The sequence below is a fragment of the Kryptolebias marmoratus genome, linkage group LG20, assembly GCF_001649575.2.
Source record: "Kryptolebias marmoratus isolate JLee-2015 linkage group LG20, ASM164957v2, whole genome shotgun sequence".
Taxonomy (NCBI): domain Eukaryota; kingdom Metazoa; phylum Chordata; class Actinopteri; order Cyprinodontiformes; family Rivulidae; genus Kryptolebias; species Kryptolebias marmoratus.
Genome location: NC_051449.1, coordinates 4,608,795 through 4,630,313, shown reverse-complemented (window position 1 = coordinate 4,630,313; position 21,519 = coordinate 4,608,795). Strand labels below are relative to the sequence as shown.

The following is a 21,519-nucleotide window of genomic DNA, read 5'->3' as shown; positions in this document are numbered from 1 at the left end:
ACATCCATCCATCCATCCATCCATCCATCCATCCATCCATCCATCCATCCATCCATCCATCCATCCATCCATCCATCCATCCATCCATCCATCCATCCATCATCCATCCATCCAGCTGGGCTGTCATGTAACCCCAGCCCTTGAGGAGCTGGGTTTTCGTGCAGACTGCAGCGTTTAGGAATAAATAACTCCTTGAAACAGCAGTGAGGCATCCCCTGTTCCTCTAAAACCATCCAGCTCGGCGGTTTGGTGGCCCTGGAGGCTCTGGTTCTAACGCCAGTCGGGTCCGTGTCCCCTGAGACTCTCTCCAGCTCCTCCCGGGTCGCTTTGTTCTTTTCTCGATTAAACGCCCGAATGCTTCCCTGAAACAGCTGCAGTCTGGATAGGAGCAAAGGGTGAGAGGGTGAGATGCAAACCAGACAAAAGTCATGTAGAAATATATCGTTTTTGTTCCTCAAAGCGTCCCTTCAGGCTGTAAGGATCTCTGCACAGAGACTTACCGCCTCCATCTCGCCCCGGTGATGTCTAACCCAAGGATTCCCAAAGTTGGGGTCGGGACCCCAATATGGGTCACCCAACACCAACTAGGGGTCCTTAGATCATCTCCAGATATCAACCTACAATTAAAAACCCAGTTTTAATGATATATTTACACCATAACTGTTACAGAGAATTGAAATACAAGTCATTTAATGATTTAAAAAATAGCAAAATGGATAGTAAGACTGTTTGTGTTGTCCCTTATTTAATTAGATCATGAGCACTTTTGGATATTTAAACGCCGACAGATGGGGTCACACACCTTTGTCACTGTTATTTTATGGGTCTGAAGCTGAAAAGTTTGGGAAGCACTAGTCTAACAACGTCTCTCTGCTGGTCGACCCCTCGGAGGTCCTCAGGAGACATATTTCTGATCTGAAACCTCTCTCTTCCTTCTGCCCAGCACTGGGAGGACGACGTGCGCCGCTTCCACAGGATGTTCAGGCACTCCTCCGACACAGAACTGGTCGTGCTGGTCGGCAATCACGACATCGGCTTCCATTACGAGTAAGAAACCAAACCCGTTTTAGGTCCGTCAACATGAGACGATGAATGAAACGCTTTGATTTCACTTGTTTTGTTAAGCTGCTGTTCTGGTTCCAGAAAGATGTTTTCAAGCTGCAGAGCCAGGAGACAAAGGAGGACGAGTTTGTCCACGTTACATAACCTGCGAGGAAACGTTTGACGCCTGAGCCGATCCGGAGGAATTCAGTTTAGATGCAGCAGGTTTTTTTGTTTCGTGGACAAAGCAGGAAGCGTAGGTTCAGCACATCCTTTCGGTGCACAGAAAAAAAAAAGCTCTACAATGAACGTGGGAACGGTGGCGTCACCCCGCTGCGTAGCGGGAACCGGTTTGAGTGGTTCAGCCTGCAGAGCCGGGACGTTTCAGGACGAGACCCGGTTCTGTTCTGAGAGTAAAACCCATTAAGGCCGTTCTCCATTTAGGGCAGGTTTTTGTGTAAGAATGACACCTCCCTCCATGTTTGGGCGTTTCTCCAGATCACTGACGAGCCTCACCTACGATCACATCGAATCTTAGCTCCTTATCTGTAAAAACGACTGTGGCGGCCATCTTTTTTCACAAGTTTCCCTCTCCTGTTGTCACCCCAAGTGAAGCTACAGCGTCTCTCTTTAGTGCTTGTTTGAAACAACAAGTTTTACCTTTTCTTTACCTCCCTAAGATTACTATAATTCAAGTTATCACACTAAAGATTTAAACTCATTGGATGAAAACAGCGTTTGGTATTTTAGAGAGCTTCATAATTAACGAGAACAGCAGCTTCCAGTACATTTATATCTGCTCCTATTTAATATTTAATGTCCTTTTATGAGGCTGTGGTTTTGTAATAGATTGCCTTTTATTGCAGAGACGTTGCGTTTAATTTGTCCTCCTCTTATTTCTGAGTGTTTAGCCTAATTTATCGGGGGAAGAACATCCGATCTGACACTGCAGAAGCATCCCACAGTTTAATTTTTGATGCCGTGATTCAGAGATGTGGGATTATGTCGATCCGTGCAGCAGCAGGCGAGCCGGCGCAGCTCTTATGTAACGCTGCGCGACAGGACAGACGCAGCAGACCGAGCAGCGGGTCTTTGTGTCCAACTGTCGTCTTTGTGTCTCCCCCCCCCCGCAGGATGGACTGGTTCAAGCTGCAGCGCTTCGAGAAGGTCTTCAACGCCTCCTCCACCAGGATCGTCACCAAGAAGGGCGTCAAGTAGGTGACGGCGTGCGTGAAGCGTGTGACTCAGCAGGCTGGGGGGGGGGTTTCATCCCCCGGGGGACGCGTTTAAGGAAGAAACAAACCAATAAACTGTCCTAATCGTGTGGTAATACGTCTCAAGGACACGTCAAAGTCTCACAACTCCCCGTTCAGTCGGGGAACTCAGTTCTTTATAAAACGTGTCATTCAGGAGGGGAAAACTGGACACTTATCAGTTAAGCACGGTGGTGGAAGTGTCATGGTGGGTTGCCATAGGGGCATCTTAGTGATTAAAATAAAACGGGATAAGAAAAATGGACGCCGGGGGACGAGTCGAGGTCACGAGACGATTATTCAAACCGTATTTTTTTCGCCACAAATTAAACTGACTTCCATCTCCCCCTCTGACTTCTCACGAGTCTTTTCAGGTCTTAGAAGGGAGTCCAACTCATTCAGCACGACAAAATGACCAGAATTACTTCACAGGACACGTAACATGTGACCTGTGTTGGCAAAACGAGTCGGAACGAGCAGAAAAATACAGATTTTTACCCTAAAAGACACCAGCTTAGTAACTAATATGACAAATAATCTACCTTTAAAATCGAAGTTTCAGAAATGATACTTCAAATTTACCGTTTTTCTCTGCCGGCTGTCGTAGCGCCTGGAAATCCCTTCGTATAACAGATTGGCGTCATTGTAAAGCCCTTTTATTTAAATACAGAGCTGGAATTGAATCAATCAGTGCTCTGATAAACAAAACCAGCTCGTTTCCAGGCGATAAATCAGCTACGAGTCGTTTTGAAGCTTCGGAGGATTTGAAAATATTAAAAACTCGATGCTGAGGAGGAAGGGGCTCTTCCTCTCAGCACGTAGCTGCAGAAGGAGCATCTTCAGTCTGTTTTGGTTCAATGAGACCCTGAATCTGCTCACCGATCCTCCGGTCCTCTGGTCTCCGCAGCTTCCTGCTGGTGAACAGCGTGGCGCTCCACGGCGACGGCTGCCCCATCTGCCAGTCGGTGGAGAAGGAGCTGATCCGACTCTCCGCGGACCTGAACTGCTCCCTTCAGGTGAAAAAACTCCCGGAGGTCTCAGGAAGGTAAAAACGTTGGGACACATTTTGTGACGGATTTTGTTTTTTGTTTTGTGCAGAACTCTCAGCCCGACAGCGGCGGGACGGAGAACTGCGAGGGCTCGGGGTCGTACCCCCCCACGGCCCCCATCATGCTGCAGGTAAACCGGACGTTTCCGGCCTCGCCGCCGCTCCTCTGATGACACTCACTCCTCCCCAATCCGGTTTATTCACTAATTTCATGCCAGGATACGACGTTCGAAGGCCACAATTATGGTTTTTTTGTCTTCCTGTTAGCAAAATACCCCATAAACCGCTGCGCAGACTGAAATGAAACCTTCAGGAAGTGATCACTGGATGCCGGTTCAAGATGGCCGACACTATAACTCACACATCCTTTTTTATTATTTCTCGTGAGATATTTTGCAAAAACATCTCCGCCGTTCGCCGTCCGGCCAGCTGCGGGCCTCGTCTCTTATCTGCCGTCCTCTCAGAACATCCGAAGTCCAGATGTTGAAACATCTGTTTGCTGACCGCCCTCTTTCCCCCCGCAGCACTACCCTCTGTACAGAGTGAGCGACGCCAGCTGCACGGGGCAGGACGCCGCGCCGCCCGAAGAGCGACACCTGCTGTTCAGGGAGAAGTACGACGTGCTGTCGAAGGAGGCGTCTCAGCGGGTGAGCCCCTCGGCGCCGCTCGTTAAGAACCGGCGAGGAAACGGGCTGACAGCTGACGACGCTGACCTGGTTTGTGTTTTTTTTCTTCTCTCCTCAGCTGCTCCGGTGGTTTAGGCCCCGCCTCATCCTGAGCGGACACACCCACAGCGGCTGTGAGTTTCTCCATGACAACAAGTACCTGGAAATCAGCGTGCCGTCCTTCAGCTGGAGGAACAGGAACAACCCCAGCTTCATCCTGGTGAGCGAGTTAGTTTGAATCGTTACGGATTCGCAACATTTTAATGGAGCCAAATCATTAAGGATGAATCACAATTGTCTCTATTTCCTTTAAAAAGTTTCATCCTGAGCAGCTTTCAAATAAGAAAACGTGCAAATTACCCGCCAAAGCAACAGAACAGCACGCAACAAAAACAGAATATGCCAAAAAAACTGAGAGGATTAACTTTTTGGTGTCGGTTTAAACAGTTAATTGTGTTTAAATTAACGGCTTAAATGAACGGCGATTAAATCAGACAAGTTCAGACATGAAATTAATGACTGAATTCCTGCTGAAGGAGGATTTCTCGCCTCAGTTTGATGCGTTTTTTACCTGTGATATCTTCACAACATGATGAATATTCAGGTTTTTTCATTTTTAAATGCACAAATAATCAGGTTAAACTTGTTTGTTTTGTACGTTTTTCGTTGCATTTTACTGTGTGACACTGAAAGCCCAGGAGGAAAATTAGTTGGGTTTAGTTGACGGTTGCGCTCAGGGCCGTAGCTCCCACTGAGGCCACCGAGGTCCGGACCTCAGTGTTTCTCTGCTGTGTATATTATAAAAACATGAATCCAAACAAGGCTTTTGAACGGCGTGGTTCTCTGCGTAGCTCCACCAGTTTCCTGTAGGAGGCGCTGCAACTGTGTGCAGCTGCAGCCAAACTCAATGTCTACGAAGAAGAGCGCAGCTTTGCTACCTTACTGCTAAAATAAAGACCAGAAGAAGAAGAAGCACACTTACGGTGAAACACAACCGAGGGAACTCGCTGAAAATATTCTCCTTCAATTCCACGAAGCTGAAGTTGGTTTCCGATTTGGAAAATGGCTAAAGGGCGATTCCAGCTAATTTTTTCCCTCCCTTCAGCATCTTTAATCTCCTCTAGTTAAAAAACTACAACACCTAGACACTTCAAACCTGGAGCAGATTATTCTGCACTGATTGCAGAACATTTAAAACCAAGTGTGTGATCTGTGAGACCTTCATCTGATTCCTGAAACCTCAATAAAGGGCCACTTCAGCACTTTTTTTACATCCGGACCACACTAGAACTGGTCCAGCTCCAAAACTACAACACCTCACTGGTATTTGATAAAAAGGTGAAATCTCTGCTAAAATCTGTTTTGAATCAACATTCATATAAACTAATTCATGTCATTGCAGTGAGTCATCATGGTTGTGCCCTGAGTCCAAATACATGTCATATACACATTCAAGTCACTTGTTTTAAATAAATGTTTCTATTTTAATTAAGTTTTGGTCTTCATTGTAACTGATGTGCAGGGGGATAATGAGTTGGTTTTTTTTAAAAGTCTGGCTATGGCCCTGGTTGCGCTCTAAATGAGAGATTTGGACAAATAATCTAAAGAGGAGCCTCAGTTTTTAATTGTTTGTCGCCGTGGCGGCAGGGGGTTCATCGACGCCTCAGCAGGTATGAGGTTGAAACTCACCTCTTCCTCCTCTTCCTCTCCAGGCGTCCGTGTCTCCCGGCAGCTACAGCCTGTCGAAGTGTTTCCTGCCGGAGGAGAGCACGGTGATCGGGGTGTACTGCTCGGCCGGAGCCTGCCTCCTGCTGCTCCTCCTGGCTCACTGCCTGTGGATGAAGGGTCTCCTGCAGCTCAGCCTCTGCCTGCTGGGAAAGCACAAGTCTCTGTGAACTACGTTACCCAGAGCGCACCGCTGCTCCTCGCCCTCCCAGCTGAGAACTCAAAGGACGTGAATGTGCGTCTTTAGAGTTGATCAGTGCTGGCATTGATGATGACGACAAAGATGCGGTGCCAAATCATCACTTTCAGCTTCAGCAGGAAGGACCAAACCCCCGGGGCGTTTCCTGATTCACAAAGACGAGACGTCCTGACAAAGTGTAAATATTTCATCTGATTTATGGTGAGTTAGAGGTGCTTCGTGTCTCCCGCCGATGTTAGAAAACAAAAAAAAAACATGCCGATCATCTCCAAACTTAGTTTCTGTTTCCTGTCTGATGGTTCGTCCTCCACCGCTTCTCTCGGGTTTTTATGATCCGGAACATAAAAACATATAAGAACATATTTATCTGACTTTCTGTGCCAAACTTGTTTCCGATGAGCTGTACATAATAATTATAATTATAATAAAGAGTTTTTCTGGTGGAACAAACTGAGCTGAGAGTCACGTGTCCCCGCAGGAAGTGGGAAAATATTTTAGTTAACGATGCTCAGAGGAAAAAAGTATGACATCAAACGTAAAGATTCTCCTAAACTTCATCAAACGGTGCAGTTTGGAAGCGTTTACTCCAGTAGTTTTCCCAAATATTGATAAACAGTCCTGAAATGCGGGTCTGCAGTTGACGTAAACAAAGCTGCTGAAAATGCACCACATTACCAAAAGTATTCGCTCACCTCCCTTATGTGACGTCCCATTCTTAATCCGATGTTGGCCCACTCTGCAGCTTTAACAGCTCCGGCTCTTCCGGGAAGGTTTTCCATTTTTTTGGAGGGAATTTTGGACCGTTCTTCGAGACGCTCATCTGTGAGACTCTCGGTCCGGCTCTCGGTCTCCGCTCTGATTCTTCCCAGGAAGGTTCTGTTGGGTCGAGGTCTGGACTCTGAGCGGGCCGGGTCAGGTTCCTCCACATCCACACGTCTTCGTGGACCTTGCTTTGTGCGCCGGGACGGGAAGGGACCCGTCCCCCAAGCTGTTCCCACAAACTCCAAAACGTCTCGGCGTGCCGAAGCAACAACAGCCCAGCTCCTGAAAAGACACAACCCCACAGCAAACTTCACACTGGCCTCGACTCGTCCAGAGACGCGACTCGTCCCTCCAGAGGACACGTCTCCTCTGCTCTGGAGTCCAGAGGCGGCGGTGCTTGGCTCCTGGTGATGGACGGCTTGGACGCAGCGTTCCTGATCTGATCTGAAGACCTCGGAGACTTTGGAGGTCTGGAGCTGCTGACCCTGCAGGACGCTGGCGTCCTCTGAGCCCACTCCGTGGTTTTACACAGATTTTACAGCCGACTGTGGAATATTTAGCAGCGAGGACTCGTGTCTCGGGTGGCGTCCCGTCACGACGCCACGCTGGGGTTTTACTGAGCGACCCATTCCCTCACAGATGGTTGTAGAATCAGCCCACACGCCTTTATGGCGGTGCAGTGTACGTCAGGCTGGCCGGACTCTGGTTGGCCCACAAATTTAACCGAGAAAATATCGTCTTTTCTTTTCCGTCTCGTTTGCCCGACGAACTCATAAACGTCTCGTTTTCGACCCGAGTGTTTGCAGAGCGAGTCACGTGTAAAAAACGCGCGACCCGTCGGGGCAGAGCGAGGATTTTTTTTTTAAATTTTCTGCGCCTCAGAAGCTTCGAAACGAAACGCAGTTTGTTTTAAAATCCCTCGATTCGCCACCTTTAAAAAAAACGGATTTTCATTGGTCGGGAGTGACGTCAGCCAGCCCTGTGTCTAAAAAGGACACCAAACATTATACAACGGGATTTCCCCGAGAAGAACAGAAGGGTTATAAGACAAAGGGTCACTCCTGAAGACATACCTGTTAGAAAACTTTAATTTAAAGGTGGATTTATGGCTCCTTCTGCTGAACGGGTCACAGGTTAGGGTTCTGACTTCCTGAAGCAGAAAACTGTCACATTTAGCAAGTTCTGACTCATAAATCGACCTAAAAATATAAATCATCCCTGCAAACATGTTGAAACTTTAACTTCAGGTAAAAAACACAAATAGTATTCGTTTCACCTGCTTTTAGTTGGATATCAGGAGAAAAATCTGAGGGGAAAACTGCACCGTTTGTTATTTAATGGGGTATTTTCTCTCAAATTTCTTTATTTTTTTTTCTGCCAAACTGTTTGGTCCCAATTTAAACATTTCTACTGATCACAAAACTGCACCCACACCCCAATCTGCACACAGGATCGCTGCACATATTCCAGATTTACCGTGAGAAAACTCAACAGAGGGATAAATCTCTGCGCGCCGACCCGTCCGGGCGTGGAAACATGGAGGTGTTTTTAAAAAATTTTAAATAAAAATGAGCAACAAAACGACTCAAATATAAACTCTGTGACGTTTTGGCTCAGCTGATCAGATTTAGGCAACCAACTCCGTTGGTTTTGAAAGTACTGAGCAAAAATCTGAAGTGGTAGTAGCTGAGAGTCGATGTTAAGTCTTAGTTGGCGGGTGATAAGCATTCCTTAAAGAAATGCTGCACTTTTAGCTTTTAAAACTTACTTTTTTTCATTTTAGTCCAAAAAAAGGCCTGGATATCAAACTAATTTAAGTTAATTTAGTCAGAAAGTTGACATTAAAGGCGACTTTTCCTTCCAAGTCGTTTCCACTCAGCAATATTTCTGAGTTTTGGTTTTTTAATCGCAAAGGAACGAACTCAAAAACACACGAAGAAAGGCTCCCGGTTCGTCTGGAAGCTCCGACAATAAACCACCCAAATAAACATCATTAACCCCTGAAACAGAAACAAACACAACCGGACACCAAGATGGAAATGAAGCAAAAAGTCCTCTAATGTGCCTCTTTATTTAAAGAAAATAAAAACGTCATTTAATCATCCTCCCAGGGCCAAACAAGGCTTCTCGCACCTCCGGTCAGCTCGCTCTCGTTCGGGTAGGGGTGGGGTTTGTTTTTTTAATTTATTTATTTTTTATTTTAGACGTGTACTGTAGCAGAAGAAAAGGCTGATGCTGTTTGTACAAGGAAAAGAGCTCGTCTGTTGGGTGCTGCTCACACATTCATAGTGCCTGTGCCATTAAATATGGCTCCAAAGGACCAAAAATTACTAATATTGCACGCTCTCATTTATTCATCTCCATCCTAAACATGCTTTCCTATGTGTGTATGTATACATATTTACCGTATACATACATAGGTATGTACACCTAGGCACACACATAATTAAACATGTATAATTGTACATATATATTTATATAGACCTATAAATTTACATGTACATACATTTATAAAAATCTTTTTTTTTGTTTTTTTTTTAAATTTTTTTTTTTTACACACAACGCTCACCCTCGCGCGCACGCACACACAACGCTTCTGTGAGTCTATGTTTGTCTTTATGTACACATGCGCACAGGCACACACGCCTCAGACACGCTTCAAATCGAAAAACAACGACGACGACAGAAAAAATAAACGAAAACAAAAACAAAACAAAAAAATAAGTTGGTTCCTATTAAAACAACACCAGGTTGCAATTTGGACACTTTCAATAGATTTCCAATGTTTGTTTAAAGCTGTGAAATTCAAAAAATAATATATATAATTGGGAAAAAAAACAAAATAAACCACAAATAAAAGGCATGGCGCTGCAACATCTGGTCTTCACTGCAGGTAAGTGGTTAATTTGCATAATGTATACAGGTTTTTAGGATTTTTTTCCCCTATTTTTTTTTTTTTTTGTAATTTTTTTATTTATTTTTTTTTTACTAAAGAGCATTTCCTTTATTTTTATAAACCAGAAAAACTAAACTCTACAGAGAAAGTCCCCTACCCAGCAGCCTTTTTTCTGCTGCCGATAGAGTTTGACATCAAGCTGTACAGCGCAGTCGAAAACATACTTACATCTGAGCTCATTTACAGGTACAGCCATAATCAAGGCACAAAGATCTACAAGTAGATTTGTTTTTCTTTCAATTAAGTTGTACAAAATAATATTACATTTTACAGTCTGTACAGGATAATTCAACCTTGCACAGTGTACAAGTTAACAAAAACAAACCAACAAAAAGAACAATACGTGTTTCTCTCCCGCCCCGTCCTTCCCTCACGCCCTCCTCGTCGTCAGAAGCTGAAGGGGTGGTCCGTGTGGGGGGGAAAAATAAAGAAAAAAGGACGCCGGTTCGAGTTCGTGGAGGCAGCAAGGCTAAGGTGCAGAGAGAGCTCAGTCGTGGTCGTCCTGCCCCCTCCCCTCGTTTAGATCTCTGGCTCCACGCGCCGCTCGGCCGCCGCCATCGGCGTCGGCGTCGTGACGGTTGTGGTAATAAATATCGTGATGCTACATTGTGTGTACGCTTCCTCCGGAGAAAACGGCGACGACAAAAAAAATAAAACAAAAGGAACCTGATGCAAAGTGCAGGAGCGGAGAGAAAAAAGCAGGAGGAGGTGGAGGTGATGGGGGGGAGGGGCTTAAAAAGGAAAAAGGTTGGGGGTCAAAGTCACAACGCCGGCGGCACAAACGGATCCATGCACGAACGCTCGGTCCGCCTCCCGTTTGTAAAACAGGCGCTCTGCCTCAGCGCCGAGGTCCTGGAGGCGTTTCCTGTTTCTCCCACGCCTCCGCCGCCGATCCAGGTCCCGAAACACACACACACACACACCTGAAAAAATAAAAAGAAGAGGGCAAAAAACACGGAAATAAAAATCAGGAGGTAGCCCGGGGCTTAGTGGAATGACAAAAACGAAGGAGTCAAAGAAAAACATGGAGGAAGCGGAACGCCGCAGCGCCGCTCCCCGAGTCTTCCTCCTTCCTCTGAAACGACGGGGACAAAAAAAAAAAAGGATGAAGAGGATTTGACACACTTTAGTAGTACTTCATGTTCCTCGACGGGAGGGGCGGGGCGGAGGAGGAGTAGTCAGGGTTCGTCGAGGATGCAGACCGGCGGAGACAAAACGCAGAAGGCTGACGGAGACGGTCTCCTGTCCATCACAAGAGTTCGTACTGCCGCAGGTGCATTCTCTGGATGATGTCCCGGCAGTCGTTGAACACCCGCCGGATGTTCTCCGTGTCCACGGCGCAGGTGAAGTGGGGGTAGCAGTAATGTCTGCCGTCGCCGCTCGCAGTGCTGATCCGCTGGAGGGGGAGGGGGGACGAGAGACAACAAGTCACCAAAACTGTCCACAAGCAACGGGACAAAACATCTGCTGACGCTCGGATCAATCAAGCTTTTCAAAATAAAACAAAAATTCATCTCATCTCCCGTCTAAAAGCGGCAGCCACTTCAGGCTGCTCCTGGATCAGAACAGATTAGTCATCGCCGAGCGGCGCCGCCATTGTTCCGGCGTGAAAGAAACTCGGGAAGACAAAACAGAGGCTCGCTTTACGAGAATATTTCCTCCTCACAAATAACAGGCTAACGCTCTAAATCAGGACCTAAAAATAAAATTATGTTGGTTATTTAAGGCTTAAAAGATGAGCTGTAACCGTGGCAACAGCTGTATGATTTTATTTAAAGTAGGAGCTCGACTATTTCGGTCCAAATAATCGGCTTGTTCGTGACGGTTATAACAATCTGGTAAAAATAAATGGTGCCGATCTCAGACGGACGCTGGAAGAAGCCGAGCTGCGTCCTCGCGAGCGGACGCCGGCGGCCCGTGTACTCACCAGGAACTCGTCTCGGATGAAGAACTTAGCTCGTGTCACTCTGGGGTCTTCACCAGGTTCAGGAGTTGCTGAAACAACAGCAGAATCTCCTTTAAAGCACCGACCTAAGGGCATCCAGGGGCCAAAACATCCACAGCAGCTCGACAAACCTTCATTTGGTATGGTGTAGCGAGCGTACTCGGGAAAGTACTCTTCGATTTTGGATTTTCCAGCTAATACTTTCTCAGCCAGCATGTCCTGCTTGTTCAGGAACAGTATGACTGATATAGTGCGTAACCATCTGCAACACACACACAACAAACACCGTGAAGGAAACATCAAAACTTCCCTTTCAGGACATTTAATCACGGGAGGATCAACTGCTTAACGCCTGGAGTCGGCGTAAATCAAGATGGCCGCCACAGCCAAGAGAGAAGCGGCGTCGAGGAAAGCTCGGCCTTTGATCTGAAGATGGAATAAATTTATTTAAATTCATACGTGGATCTCTGTCAGCTGAATGATTAAAGCCGTTGGATTTTCAGAAGAAGAAGAAGAAGAAGAACCGGGTCGATCCGGATCTGGAAAACACTCAAACCAAGAACAGAACAGGTTCCGGTCCGACCCGATGCCGTTTGATAAACGTGTGCCGGACCGGGGAGATTCTGTGGAAACGAGCCGGAGGGTTCTGACCCACCTGTTGTTCCAGATGCTACGGAAAAGGTCCAGAGCTTCCCGTAGCCGGTTGGTGTTGTTGTCTTCCCTTATCACCATGTTGTAGCTGCTGCTGGCCACCACGAAGATGATCGCCGTGACGTCTGAGGAGAGAGAGTTCTGTCAGCGAGGGGGCGGAGTCTGAGACGGGACGGGTTCTGAGACAGGACGGGGTCTGTCAGTGTGGGGACGGGGTCTGAGACGGGACGGGACGGGTTCTGAGTCAGGACAGGGTCTGAGTCGGGACAGGGTCTGAGACGGGACGGGGTCTGAGTCGGGACGAGGTCTGAGTCGGGACGGGGTCTGAGTCGGGACGGGGTCTGAGTCGGGACGGGGTCTGAGTCGGGACGGGGTCTGAGACGGGACGGGGTCTGAGTCGGGAGGCGGGGAGGAAGACGAGCTGAAGGTCTCACCATTAAAGCACTGGATCCACTTCCTCCTTTCGTCTCTCTGGCCGCCGACATCAAACATGCTGCGGGGAGAAAATACGGGTCAGAACCGGCAGAACCAACCGGCCCGGTGCTGCCCTCTGCTGGCCGCAGCCACCGGCAACAAAACAGCAAATAAAACATTAAATAAAACAAATAAAAGATCAAATAAAACTAATAAAACATCAAAGCTGAACTGAAATGTGTTTTGAGGCAAACATCAGTTAAAAGAAAAGAATAAAATATGTTTATTGTTCAATAAAAAAAGGAAATAACAGCTAATAGTTGCTACTTTTAAAAAGTCTTTTGCTGCTTATAATTATTGTTTTTATACTTTTAGCTTTTCATTACCATTTTCTACTTTTAGTTAGCTCTCTGCTACTTTTAGCTTCTAGCTACACTTCTGCTGCTTTAACACATTTTGCTACTTTTGGCTAACATGTTACTACTTTTAGCTGACATTTAGGTACTTTTAGCTCATATTTTGGTACTCTTTGGTACTTTTAGCTAATATTTTACTAGTTTTAGCTGACAGTTTTGATTTTCTGCTCATATTTTAATACTTTAAGCTGATATTTTGGTATTTTTAGCAGATATTTTATTCTTTTTAACTGACATTTTGTACTTTTAGCTGACATTTTACTTCTTTTAGCGGATATTTTATTATTTTTAGCTGACATTTTGGTACTTGTAGCTCATATTTCACTACTTTTAGCTGACATTTTGGTACTTTCAGCTGACAGTTTTGATTTTCAGCCAGTGTTCAGCCTCTTTTAGCGTCAGCAGCTCAGTTTCAGCTCATGTTGTGCTTCTGCAGCCGTCACTTACTGAAAGTTCACTTTATCTACTTGGAACCTCGTCTCAAAAATCCCTGAAGTTAACACTCGGCAGCGTAGCAGGTCCTGCGGGGACAGAGAGAGAGACACTCAGTTAGGACGAAACAGCCGAAGGGTCGGGCATGAAGGTCGGAGTCGAACTGTCGAACTGACCTGGTCTGTTGGCGTGTAGTCGCTCTGCCTCACCGAGTCGATTCTGTCCAGGAAACTGAGGAACACAGAAAACATGTCAGGTTAACTTTTGTCACAAAACCAGGAAGGAACGACGTTTATCTCCAGAAAACACCTAAAATGAAGCCACAGAACTGATTCATCTGAGCTCATCTGATCAGGAGGACGCCGAACATGTCTGACTTCCTGTGGAGGCCGGCGTTACGACAGCTGCTCGCCACGAGAGGGCAGACGAGCTCAGGCTGAGCTATTTTGGTCTGTCTCCAGCCAGAGTGATTGCATAAGGCAGCTATTGTGGAGGTTAGACGGCCTGCCGCTGCGGCGGGCGAACAGAAACCGGAACGGGCCGCTCGACGGGCCGCCGTGCGCTTCAGCAACACACAAATACGACTCCATGGAGGAGAAACGGTTCAGGCTCATTCACCGACAGATCAGGGTTAAAAATGAACATATTCCTCGACTTAAAGGAGAAAAGAAATGTGACGTTTGGATTAATAAACACAAACTGCTGAGAGGATTGGGGAAAGTTTGTTGGATGCAGCTTCATAAAAACCAACATGGAGGTTTTTGTTAAGACTGTAGGAAGGCTTTCAGACTGATTTTTGAACCCTTTTACCAAATTATTCATAATTAATGCACAGAGAGGCTCCAGTTGTTGCCCTGGTTTGAGTCAAAGTTACCTTGAGCTTCACAGAAGCAGACAGAGCTTTACTTTGAAAGGGTGACCCAGATGTGGGCCGAACAGGGTCATCCTCAGAACCAGATTCAGGATGTCGCCAAGACAAGGCGAGGGTTAAATAACGGGGGAATAAACGGCGCTTTATGAAGCGTTAGATAACGGCGCCGCTGCTCATGTGCTCTGACAACAACGTCTTCATCACACGGACTATTTCTGCAGCCGAGGCCGTTTCTCCGAGTTTCTCATGAGAGCCGCAGCTTCCACCAGGTGTCAGAAAACTTATTCAGATGTTTCCCCAACAAAGTGAAAAACGGCTGAATTACTGATTAATTTAACTCTTATCCTCAGCTTTGGTTAAACATTCAGCTGCTAAATTTCTCACATTTCAAACAGAAACTTTACTGAAAAAATGTTTTTTATCATCCAATCATAAACAACATTATGTGCTTGATGAAAACGGCTTCTCTCTGGTCTGAATCGGCGAGTAAATTTCCCACAATTCCTTTCTGTCTTTGGGCTACAACTCAACCTTTGGACTGTTAGTTTTTGGCCCGATCGCGACTCGACTTTTAAAACCTCAAACTTATCCCAAATATGAACCCAAACACGATCAGCTGAGGTGTTTCTGACTTAAAAACAAATTATATTTTTTAGTTTGAGGCGTAAAGACGCAAATTAACCAGCTTCGCGGAAGAAAGAAGCAAAAGAATTCAGCTTTTTTTTTTTAAATATTCCTACCAACATTGTGAATTCATTATCTGGTTTCCTAACACCCAGGGTGGGAACCGCTGCTCCGTCAGCATCTTATGAAGACAGATAAGTGTTTCTGCTGACTATTGAGAGCAATTATGTTTATGGACAGTTGGAGAAAATAGAAAATGGGGGGGGGGGAGAAGCACGACTGAACTCGGTAAACAATGCAGATTCACCACAACAACAACAACAACAACAAAAATACGGCTGAAGGAGTTCTCTGAGAAAAGTGCTTTCTAGAATACACATATTTATATTTAAATAATCAGCAGCACAGAGTAAAAAAACGTAAGTTCAGATCTGTGACAAAAAAATGTCATATTTTAATAAAAAATATTTCCTTAAATGAAGGGAATGCATGTCGCCCGTCGCCTTTTACGTGGACAAACGGTCAAAATAACCGAAATCTGAGGCGGATTAAGCTTGAAGTAATATCTGCAGGAGTTTATAGACCTAAAGCGTGCTGCACATTGACAAAATATAACAGAAACTGATTAAAAAAAGCTGCTGGAGAGCAAAGATTAATCAATTAATTAATGAAAACTAATCATCAGATAAAAAAAGAATAAACCTGAACCGTTCTTTTAAACTAGGATATTCTTAAAGTGAGATGGACTTGTTAAAGTTTTGGTCAAACACTATAAAAAAAAAAAAAAATGTTCGGTTGAATCTCGTTTCATCTAGCTGACTGGCTGCGGCGGCCATCTTGAATCAGGTTTACATCCAGCGATGGCTTCCTGAGAAGCCAGTTCGTGATGGACAGGAAAAAAAACGAATAAATGCTGTTTTAGCTTTTTTTTCCCGCGCTGCGCTTCACAAAGACACCTCCACTCAGCCGACAAAAAAACTCCGGCGTCGAAACCAACCAGCGCCTTTCGGGTATTTTTACCCGGTCTTTTTGCAGAAACGTAAATAGGTTATAATTACTGAGCGCTTTGTGACAGAAGGACTATTGGTAGGACATCAGATTTCCAAATATAGCCTCCGTGAAACAAGAAACGAAGGTTAGGTGTTGGAAACGATTCGGAGAAGAAGCCGCTGTCCAGATAACGTCTTATCGTGGGTTTTAGGCGGAGGTTTTAGCCACTCCGGCTGTTGCGTTTGGGAGCTATGAATAGACGGGAACGGGTTTGAGGTCCGGGGAAACGTGCGGTTCGTGCCGTTTTTCCTCTGTCTCCTCCCAGACCGGCTCGCCGTCGGTGTCCCGAGGTTAATGTAGCCGTAGCTCCTCGTTTATCTGGCCCTCCTCGAGCGAGCAGCACCATTTATAAAGCCGCTCTCTGACAGATTTCTCAGGCTGGATGCAGAAGAAATTACCACCACCATCTTGTGCGTTACACCCCCACCCCCCTACTTCCATCCCTCCTCCGAGTTGGGCTCTGTATTTAGCTTAAACACGCCGTACCGGTCCTGCGGGCCCGTCTGTGTTGCCAGGTATAGGCTTTGTTGTGGACGGTATCACTTGACTTGGCTTAGTCTTTCCGCGTTTGCCTAATCTTTCCGTAAAACGCAGACAAAAGCACGACGGCGAGTCCCGTTCGCGCACACACCGGAAGGTAGAGGGACAGTTGATGCGAAGCGGGGGCGCCTCGGGGGCCCCACGTGGTTCAGGTCACATGTTGCTGCCCTTTGAGCAGAAAACGAGGGGCAGGGGGACAGCGGTTCGGAGCAGCAGAGGCTCCTCCAAAAGCACCAGTGCACGGTTTTATTATCAGCTTCCTTTTTTATTTTTTAATACATATATAAAATAACAACTGCCCAGCAGACTGTTGTTGGTACAAACAGAGCGGGACACAAGTCTGAACCGAACAGCATTAAATCAGCACAGAACAGGACACTTTTAGCAATAAGAAACAGGAAAAAAAAAAAGCTGCAGCCGTAAAAAGTCCCTTTCAGGCCGACAGGAAACGTTCCCACAGACCAACAGCGGCCAGCCTCAAGTGCTCATTTGATAATTGGGTTGACTTTTTACAAATAGCGGACCATCTTTAATTAGCAGCGCAGAGGATCGGATCAATAGTTTCCATATTTTGAGCCGCTTAGGCCAGCATAATGGACTTTCACTTTGGTCTCTGACTGACTGGTGACTTTAAAACCCAGCTGCACCGACGGCACCAACCCAAAGCAGGTTTCAGCTGCAAGTTTCTACCTCGACCTGTAATTTATGATATATATATATATATATATCAGATGGCAATGATCTCAAACTTTAAAACTTAAAAGTACAACCTAAGGGGCGGCTGCATTAAAACCAGGTTCTGGTTCTGGACATGGGGAACAGTTCCACAGATCATCGTCTGTAAACACAGCTCACCGTGCCGTCCACAGATGCTGCTTAAAGCTCTATCAGGCAGAGAAGAAGCCAGAACTAGAAACGCTGCAGTCTTCTCTGGACCAAAGAGGAGAACTGATCTGAGGTCAGACGGGTCCAAACCATCCAGCCTGATATCAGCACACAGGTCAAAACCAGCCTCTCTGATTGTATGGGGGTGCATTAGTGCCGATACATGAGCCCCATCAATGTAGAAACGTATCTACAGGTTTTAGAACGTCTGCTCCCGTCCAGGTAGCGTCTTGGATATTTCAGCAGGACGATGCTAAACCTCATCCTGCGCCCATTACTGTGCAGCAGGGGAGTCCGGGTGCTGAACCGACCCGCCTGCAGTCCAGGTTCTCTCACCGGCTGAAAACATCAGGAGCGTCATCGAATGAAACATCCGGCAGAGACGCAGGACTGCTGAGCAGCTGGAACGGGACAACGTTCCCTCTAAAACCTCCAGCAGCTGCTGTCCTCGGGTCCTGGTTGATGTTAGAGGAAGGAGATGCTCCACAGAGGGGAACATGGCTGCCGTCAAATTCAAAATGACCTTTAACCCCCAAAATGGTCTGATTTCTTAGTTTAACCATTTATGTTCCATTTTGAATAAAATGTGGGCTTATGAAATTTACAAATTCTTGCTTTCTGTTTATGTTTACATTTTACACAACCATTTTGGAATTGTTGTTGAAAAGTGTACCATTACAGTGAGGTATCTGAAGGAAACAAATGATAACTGGGAGGGGCAGAAGTGATCATTTTTGTCCAAATGTCCAAAAACTAAATCCAAAATTATGAAAATAAAATAACTTTCTCACAGCTCTACATGAACCATTCTTTTTGTAACGCTGTTTACATTTTATGCTCAATTATACGCTGATATTTTTCCACAAAAGCCACCCGGGGCCGATGAAAACGAGTGACAAAGAACAACTGGGTCAGACGAGTTCACGGCGTGAAGACGGAGCGGCGCAGGATCCCGGACACCTGGTGGAAAGATCCGAGCTCCGGGTTCAGCTCGGCAATCCAAACAGGAACATGGCGCAGTTCGGGAGATGGATCTGAAATTAGGCAGATCCATCAACGGCTCTCAGTGGGTACTTCCTAAATATAGGAGCAAGAACGGAGACACTCCTGAAAGTCAAACCAAATCTTGTGTAAACAAAAGCTCCTGCTTCATCTCAAGGCGGGCCGACTCGCCTTCCAGCGCCGCATCAAATCATCGTTCTGAAAGGTATTGTACGTGAAAACGTAAAATACTTTGCAGTGTCCCTTCGTCTCTGCTCTGTGTCCGTTAGCCCCGTGTTTGAAGCAGAATCCGTCCACTGATTTGAGCCGCGGCGCGTCCCATGCGGAGCTTCCATATACAGCCCTCACGGTGACAAATTGACCGGCGGGCTCCTCTAATTAATACTGGAGCCCCGCATCGACGCGCGAGCTGTCGGCCCACCGAACTGTGCCGAAAATAGAAAGTAAAGTAAAAATAGTCGGATCAACAGCATCGAACAGGCGTCAGATCTCGACAACAGCAGCCTTTGTGTTAAATCGGAAAATGAGGTTTTCCTCTTTTCTCCTGATTAAAAGTCAATAATCGATGGTCAGTACAGACAGGGGGCGGCCTACAGCATGCGTGAGCCTGAAAGTAACCCGTTGGAAAATATTTTATTATTCACACACACCAATCCTGACTCTAACCGTCTGTTTTAAAAACGTTCAGTTTCTCAGAAGGAAGTAGCAGCCGGCTCCGGGCCTGCATGTGACCTGTTTGTGTAATTCACGTTTCGGCCTCCGTGGGGCATCCCCGCGTTCCTGCTTCCAGCTGACCCTGCCTGGTTTTAGCAGCTGGGTTCCCATAGCAACCCCAGCCGGTCCGTACCACTCCTCGCTCCATCCACCCCGCCGCAGTCACTTCCTACAACTCCCGTCCTTCCATTCCCAGACTCTCCGGAACATCAGAACCGAGCTCTGTGCCGGCTTTCTGCGCTCCACGAGGATCAGCGCCACAGTGTGTGTGTGAGTGTGTGTTTAGAGGGAGGGCAAAGCAAAATAAGGCTTATATAGACAGATTATTTTAGAGGGCCACGGTCTCACAACTAAAAATAAAGCTGCATCTTCAGCGAAGGCGACTGGAGAGACGCCGCTACAACCCGGCGATCGCGCCATCATGGCCGCGGTGACCGGGGAGTCCCGGCTGGGCTGAGCCTGAAAATACTGACTGTAAACTGCGGCGTCAAACGCACAGATGTAAACCTGCATAAAACAAATAAAATTAAACGAGCGATCACTTTAAATCTGCGGGCCAGCTTTGAGCTAAACGTAGACATCCAGAAGATTTTTTTAGGGTTTTGTTTAAATTAACTTGAAATTTTAAACAAATGATTTTTAATTTCATTGACGGAAGCTGAATAAGATCATCAAACCGCTTGTTTTGTCTGCTTAAAACCACAAAAACCTCAAAGTATTTACCTCACATCCACATCTTACAAAAACACGATAACAGCTTAAAACTCAAGTAAAGGAAAAACTAATAAAAACTACAATTACTGGTGAATTATTGGGATTATAATCCAGAAATTCCAGCCTTTAAGTAACTTGTTTAAGCTTTAGAAACAACTGGATTTAGGCTGCAGCCATACGTCTGAATAAATATTGCTTTAGAGTTTAGAATTACACAAAAATGGAAGAAAACTAAAGTTAACTAAATACATTTATCAGCTGCCACTGAAAGGCAAAGGTGGACGATACTGTATTGACAAAATTAATGGTTATAACTATTATTTTGTGCGATAAATATGCATTTTTGTAGATGAGACTCGATCACAACACTACCTGTAGGAGTCAACCCTGTCTGTTAGCAAAATATCTCATGAACCACTGGATGGATTTTCTTGAATCCTTCGGGAAGTAATCACTGGGTGTGCGTCTGTAACTGATCAAGCTTTGGAGCCAACCCAACTCAAGATGGCCGCCACAGCTAAACCTGAGCCGACACAAAAATGACTTCAATGAGTCAGATTTAGAGAGGTTAATGTGGGATGGTTTGACCAAAACGGGTTTCGTGAAGGAGCTCCGGCATGGAAGGCGGCGTGCGGCCTCCCTCCATTAATCTCTCGCCTCTGAATCGGAGGACAGGTTGAGTTGTGTCAGAGTCGTAAACTCGAAGCGCTCCAGGTCAAAAACGGCGAAAGCAGGAGCCGAATGTTTACTTAAGTCGGGCTCTAAGCAAACCCGAAGCCTGACGAAACAATCTGGAGCGAACGGTCAACAAACTACAGACAGAACTATATGAAGGCTGCTATAAATAACTCCGCCCCCCCTCTGACCACATTCCTCAGGGGGTCAGAGTTCAAGCTTGTTTGAACGGCGGCTAAGGTGGAGGCCGGACGCTTCTCGACTCTGAGGGTTCAAAATCCTCCAGTTATACAACGTAACCGGCGTCCCGCTACGCCACGCAGAGCCGTGCGTTCTTTCGCTTCGGGGACGGCGCCGGGCCTGCCGGTTCCGACTGGAGCGGGCGGCGGCGGGGACAGAGCGCGGATCTGGGAGCCGCTGTCATGATTAGACAGCAAAATGTCTCCTTGCATGTCAAACGCCGCTTTGATCAATTCAGCTCCCCCAACCCTCCTCCTCCCCCCTCCGCTGTCTGTAGCAGAGGAATAAATGGTTGAGCTGTGTGTGTGTGTGTGTGTGTGTGTGTGAGCTGGATAGGGGGAGACAGAGTGCGCAGGGAAAGCGTATGGACGCATTCATACGCTGCCAATGATTTGCTTTCTGTCCGGGCATTAAAAGCAGGGAAGGTACGGGCAGACGGCGCTCAGTCACTCTCACAAAGATAAAAAAAACCACAAACACACTCAGTCACACACACAAAACCAACACAGAGGCGTTTTGTGTCTCACCTTCTGCTACTGACCTTCCCTTTGTTTACAGCGCATTGCTGGGATACTCTTTGATTCGGCTGCGCACACGTGACCCGAGCCAGTTTCTGCTCTGCAGTGCTGCTGCTAAAAATAGCCTCAGCTTGCCCTGGCTCCACAGCTAGTTTACATAAGCTCTAAGGGGGGGGGGG

General features: G+C 46.4%; 2 protein-coding genes across 4 annotated transcripts in view; one reads left to right on the top strand and one right to left on the bottom strand.

Moving 5' to 3' along the window:
• Positions 1–6,385, top strand: part of mppe1 (metallophosphoesterase 1) — an 8,746-nt gene extending 2,361 nt beyond the window's left edge. The window contains exons 3-9 of the mRNA XM_017410841.3: positions 944–1,047; positions 2,175–2,255; positions 3,202–3,310; positions 3,393–3,473; positions 3,867–3,989; positions 4,087–4,227; positions 5,720–6,385. Of these exons, the coding sequence (XP_017266330.1) occupies positions 944–1,047; positions 2,175–2,255; positions 3,202–3,310; positions 3,393–3,473; positions 3,867–3,989; positions 4,087–4,227; positions 5,720–5,902 (822 nt within the window). The 3' untranslated portion in view covers positions 5,903–6,385. The remainder of the gene's footprint in view (positions 1–943; positions 1,048–2,174; positions 2,256–3,201; positions 3,311–3,392; positions 3,474–3,866; positions 3,990–4,086; positions 4,228–5,719) is intronic.
• Positions 6,386–8,745: 2,360 nt separating this feature from the next.
• The window catches only part of LOC108232917 (guanine nucleotide-binding protein G(olf) subunit alpha), a 33,434-nt gene continuing 20,660 nt past the window's right edge, over positions 8,746–21,519 (bottom strand). The window contains exons 6-12 of one of the 3 annotated variants that reach the window (XR_003038925.2): positions 13,684–13,738; positions 13,523–13,596; positions 12,680–12,738; positions 12,250–12,370; positions 11,577–11,856; positions 10,775–11,045; positions 8,746–10,572 (exon numbers count right to left, since the gene is read on the bottom strand). Coding sequence is in view for 2 of the 3 variants with exons in the window: in XM_017411049.3 (XP_017266538.1) it covers positions 10,899–11,045; positions 11,577–11,856; positions 12,250–12,370; positions 12,680–12,738; positions 13,523–13,596; positions 13,684–13,738 (736 nt within the window). In the remaining variant the exon portion in view is untranslated. Of the gene's footprint in view, positions 11,046–11,576; positions 11,857–12,249; positions 12,371–12,679; positions 12,739–13,522; positions 13,597–13,683; positions 13,739–21,519 lie in introns of all 3 variants that reach the window. The other 2 variants (XM_017411050.3, XM_017411049.3) reach the window with 2 other exon arrangements.